At 40.9% G+C, this 5624-nt stretch overlaps 1 protein-coding gene across 1 annotated transcript in view; it reads right to left on the bottom strand.

Moving 5' to 3' along the window:
- rbpjl (recombination signal binding protein for immunoglobulin kappa J region-like) overlaps positions 1–5624 on the bottom strand; it is a gene marked incomplete in the record, with an annotated part of 22282 nt that overhangs the window by 2844 nt on the left and 13814 nt on the right. The window contains 4 exon segments of the mRNA XM_035662657.1: positions 2787–2890; positions 3097–3252; positions 3408–3548; positions 5312–5424. Of these exon segments, the coding sequence (XP_035518550.1) occupies positions 2787–2890; positions 3097–3252; positions 3408–3548; positions 5312–5424 (514 nt within the window).

Raw genomic sequence — 5624 nt, 5'->3', positions numbered from 1 at the left:
CCACTGGGAGCTGGTCGCCGAAGTCAACAACCCGATATCGAAAGACAAACAGCCAGACCACATAAATGATCGTAATAAGAAAAAAGAAACCCAAACAACAAAAAATAGCTAAGTCCCGCCAACACCAAACCCGATAGACTTACAAAACCGAATCAGAGCAACAAAAACAGTGTGACATCAGAACTGGAACAAACAAGCAACAATAATATCCCAGCATGGCAGGGATTTGCATCTCCAATACAACAGGGCTACCTGCTTGAAGATGTCTTTACAGAGAGCAGTGATGGTCAAGATAGCTAAAGATTGAATGAAGCGAAGGAGCCGCAACCCAAAGCAGTCAAATAAATAAAAGGTTATTTTTTGATTGTTTCATGGTGGTTACATTCTAAAGCACAAATAAATGCCTGCAGCATGTTGTTTTAATTAAAGAATAGGCGTTAACTAAGCTCCACTAATTTAGCGATAAACACAATTCCTTTCCTATAAATTCTTCACAATAAAGGTTATTTATTATTATTAATTTAAAGCTTTTATTATGAGCAAAGTCCTAAAGTTATAGGTTTTTTATCAGCAGTAACTTAATACAACTCCTAGAGCTGAAACATGAAACAGTAAAATAAAGCAGACAGCGACGCAGGAGAGTAACTGAACTTCAAATCTGCATGGTGAAAAGTGCAGATGGAAAAGCTCTGCTTGGTCTGCGCCTGCTGATCGGCTCTTGGAAATTGAAAATTAACTCAGGTTCTAGGCTCGCTCAGGCTAAGACTTTGCAGGAGGCAACAAAAGCAACAACAGTGAAATTGTGAAAATGCTAAAAAATAAACGATGGAAGGAGATAATCACATGATTATGTCACAGACTAAACATAATTCTGTGTCTGATATGAAATACTAGCGAGCAGCAGAAACAGTGAAAGCCCTTTTATAAGGTTTTTCATTCAAACCTATACTACACCTCTGGCTCACATGGCCGTGAAGGATCAAGTTCCTAATTGGCTGCAGCTTCTCGTACAAACAGCACATTGTGGATGACTGTGTTATATAAATACGACTTTCCTCTACGCTGCCGAGCCGATGGTGATGGGAGGAATATTTGCAGAAGCCGGTGGCGAGCCGCTCTCGGCCAGAGACCCTGACTTACGATGCCTCAGCACTTTAGGTGTGGGGTCTGAGGTGGATTCTGACGTCAGAGAGGTTGTTTTGCTTCGGGATGCGTCATATGAGATTCTGTGAGGGGACGCCTGGATGTCAAGTTTCTGCGGCGCCCTCCTGTAACTTACAGACTCCCACACAAGAGTTAGAGAGAGGATTGTTCCCTGTAAGCCAAGCTGAGTTCCTCCTGGTGATGTTTCAATATAACATAAGACCCTTTATGCTGCTCAGGTCCAGTCTTGGCTTGGACCCTCAAAATGGATCACTACAGGTAAATAGGGAAGTTCAGTAAAGTCATGACTGTGGAGCATATTTTTTGTCAAACTTGTTGTAAAACTTCTTTCATGTTTTCTTGGCTGCAAATCTGTTGTACTTTATTGAAATTCCTGAACAAACAGTGAAAAAACTGCTTTCATATTTGGACTTAAATGAAATATAATTTGAGTTAAAGCCGTCTGGTTACATAATATTTAGTGTGGAAGTGCCACTTAATAGACCAACTATTATGAGCAGCCAGCTTCACAGAGCAGAGCAGTCTCACTTAAGCAAGACTAAAACTTTAATTTGCCCTTTGTGCTGCTCAGCTCTACACCTGGTGCCTCTGTGGTGAAGAAACATGAGAGCGAATGGCATGAAACAGTCATAAATAAAAAAAATAGGGCCTCCCAAACTGATCGTTAAAGCAAAAATCCCCCTTAAAACTGAAGCCAGGCATCGAAAAACTCAAAAACTTGATTGAGGGTTCAGACTCTATAAAGTTAGTCCGCAGTAGGAGAAGTTTGATAGAATTTTGAACTCAAACACAAATAATGGATACATGTTTAAACAGTTCTCATATCTACATTTGTTTTTCCATTAAAATAATTAAACATTTAAAAATAGTTTTTAGCCTGAATCAGTTCTCCTTCTGTTAGATATGAAGCAAGATGTGAACGTTGTCTTGAGTGTCTTTCCCAGTGGTCCAGCAGCTCTCCACCAGCTATTAAAGGCAACCAGACTACAGAGCAGCAGGCCAGTAAAAGCATAATGACAACTGTTGATGTCTACAGGTAATATTGTACAGTACGCTTGCATCCTTTTTGGATTCTGGGTCAGTTTCTTTGAGGGGCGGATATATAGCTGTCACCTCGGTTTGGTGTCCACTGCTGCCAAATTTAACACATTAATTTAATGATCTGTGATAATAATAATACATTTAGACATTAGTTCAAACATCTTCATTTTGGGGCTTTTTCCAAACAAACATTGATATGTGTGATTGTTTGATTAAATCAACTTATATTTCTGCCACCCCTTAAAGTCTCCACCCTCCAGCCACCCCACAAATATTTCTCTAGATCCACCCCTGATTATTCTCTGTATCTGGGTTACTGGCTTTTTAGCGATCATTTGTTCGAACAGTTGGCTTCTTCTGAATATCAGGGTGTATTTGATGTTTGATGAGCTTTATATTTGTTGTTGGCTGCCAAAGGTTTTTTTGCTGTACATCCCCAAAAAGTTCTGTTAGCTCTGTAGAGTTCTGAAACTGCCATCCAAACCTCCTCGCTGATCAGTCCTTTCTTTTATTGTCTGTTCACCTTTATAAATGTACTCTTCTCCTCACACACTCTGCCTGTCCGTCTCCTCTTTACTCACTTGAACATCGTCTCAGTCTCGCTGTTTCCAAACCAGACTTTGAGATGAGGGCTGAAGTTTTCTCCGTGGATCTCCAGCATGGCAACATGTCCTCCGCCATTCACCTGCGGTAACACACATACACATTTATATTATTGTTTACGTTTATTTCTAATGATATATTACTTTTGTTGAAACAGATACAGGTGACAGTCTTTGCAGATTGATTTTTGTACTGAAGTCAATAATAAATCAACAATAATAAACATAGCTTCAACGTAGTTTCAACCCAGTCTGTGTGTGTGTGTGTGTGTGTGTGTGTGTGACTCACCTCTAACCCAGTGATAACAGGAAAAGGAGTAACTGGTGTCTGGATGCAGGCAAAACCCTGATTAAAGTTGAATTCCACTACTTCCACTCCGATGATGGTCCAACAGGATCCGTCGTTCAGCACCACTCTGCTGGGGTCTCTGACACTGGATGGGGCCTGGAGGGCATGGGAAGGATGGAGGAGATGAAAGGAGAACCATAGAAGAAGAAAGAGGGAAAGTGCTGGCAGGGAGGGACAGACAGAGGACAGGAAGGACAGAGAAGGAGTAAAGATAGAGAGGGAACAGACAGGAAGGATAGAGGGGGTCTCGCCTGGTACTGTATGATGGTGTCATTAGATAAACACAGGTATGCGTTTGGGTTGTCTCTGAACTGGAAGGCGCACTTGTGGAGCTGAGAAACCGGCTCGTCCACGTCTAAAATGGCGTGCTGCTTGTTGACCTTACGGATCACCTGGAGACAGAAACAAAACGATGGACATTTAAAAGAAAATCAATCAGGAATGTTTACAGATGCCTGAATGTAATTACCACTGAATATTCAATCAATTAATCTTCACAAGACTGAGAGTCTACATGCTAGCAGCTTGACTGACAAGCATGTAGCATGCCAAAAAGACTGTACTTTGTCTCAAATAAGTACTTTGAGCTAAATGCTAATCTTCTCACATTGACAATGCTAACATGCTAATGTTGAGCAGGTATAATGTTTACCATGTTCTATAGCTGAGTGGATCAACCAATGGCAATGTAAGTTTTAGCTACTTGTGCTTTAGGACATAACTGCTGACAGATTCAGTCACTTTCTTCACTGACACTTAATATAGTGTAACTCCCCGGCCTCTTGAGGGCAATAATGAAAAAATAAATAAAAAAGGAAAACATGACTGTAACTGAGTGTTGAAACAGAGTTCTCTGCAGCAATATTCAGCCTCTCAGTTTGAAGACAGCAAGCTTCTGAGGCAAAAAGCACACTGACTAATTTGCAGGCTGTAACTACAGCAAGAAGAAGAGAGCTTCAGGTCAGGTCAGGTCAAAAGATACAATAATTATCTGGATAAAATAACCCAAAACAACAAAGCTAGCTTACCGTACAAATATACAAAGAGAGTAAAAGCTTTAAACGAAACATAACACAGCTGTCTGCAGTAATCTGAAGGTTCAGTGATGGGATTTAAGAAAGCTGAATACTCTGAAACCAGGCAGTCTGTACATTGCTGGAGGTTTCATAATGAAATACTTCTGGTATCTCTAGGCCTTGAGCCCTAATCCTAAGTATTAACACATTCAAACACACCCTTTATTGCACCGCACACAGAATACAACACTTTGTTCTCATATTTAAGTCTTTCCACAGCTGCTGATCCAGCTGAACTCTTTGGTCTGTACCTTTACCTCTTCAGTGCCTGGACACCGACCACAACCAAACAACAGAACCGAGCCACTCGTCACGTAACCGACTCAGCAGGAAAATGTTCTCCATCTTCAACAACCCATTTAGCAGTAGGCCTCAACTACAAAAACATATATAGGTGTAGTGTGTGGATATACCTTTAACCACATGCCAGCGGGCAGCAGCTGAGGTTGTTATGACAGCAGTTTAGGAGGTACAGAGGAAGAGTCTGCTCAGCAGATTGTGAAGGATTCTGCTAAGAGGTTTGTCTAAGTTTAACTTAAAGTGGAGGACGGGCTCAACAATAACAGCATTTCAGGGATTAGAGGGTTATGTAACACCTGCACAGACACACATCTGTAAAACATATAGGACTAGAGCAGTGATTATACCTTGACTTTGTGGGTGAAATATTAAATGATCAGACAAGACAACTACAGTACAGAGTGTGTGTACATTTTTCACTCTTCATACGGGGCTTGTTTTTAATATAAGGGTTGCATTGAGATCGTTACCTTCAACCTAGAGATCAACCTACTCTGCATCAGGACCACAGGATCTCTCTTCAAAAAGGACTAAAACCGAACTCTGATTTATCATGTACTAAATAACAGAAGCCACTGAGGAGAAAGGAATTTAGTGTTTTGCTCAGTGACACTTCAGCAGGGTGCATTATTATCAAATAAAATAAAATAAAAAATTACTTGTTAGCGCCTGAACCAAAGCAATGACCAGAATGTGTGCATATACTGTGTGTGTGTGTGTGGGGGTGTGTATATATGTGTGTATAGGTGTGTGTATAGGTGTGCGTGTGTGTGTGCTACCATGGGTGGCAGAGTAACTCCAGACTCAGTGCACACTAACTGAACCACACAGCCGTAACAGATGAAGCCTTCGCTCAGCACAAAGTCCCCTTGGTCAGCACGCTGGTCCTCCACTACACACACACACACACACACACACACACACACATACATGAATATTCATACACATTCATGGACATACTGCAACACATACACACTAGTTTAGATCAAGTCATTACAGTTTGATTACATTTTCCAATAAAAAACATTTTCCTACCAACAGATGAATAAAGACAAATAGACATTGCGTGCGTGTGTGTGTGTCTTTGTGTGT

This window comes from Morone saxatilis, unplaced genomic scaffold (genome assembly GCF_004916995.1).
Source record: "Morone saxatilis isolate NCDOM2014 unplaced genomic scaffold, NCSU_SB_2.0 Contig18, whole genome shotgun sequence".
In the NCBI taxonomy this organism is placed as follows: domain Eukaryota; kingdom Metazoa; phylum Chordata; class Actinopteri; family Moronidae; genus Morone; species Morone saxatilis.
Note: the sequence above shows the minus strand (reverse complement) of the source record. Positions and strands in the feature narration are given on the sequence as shown.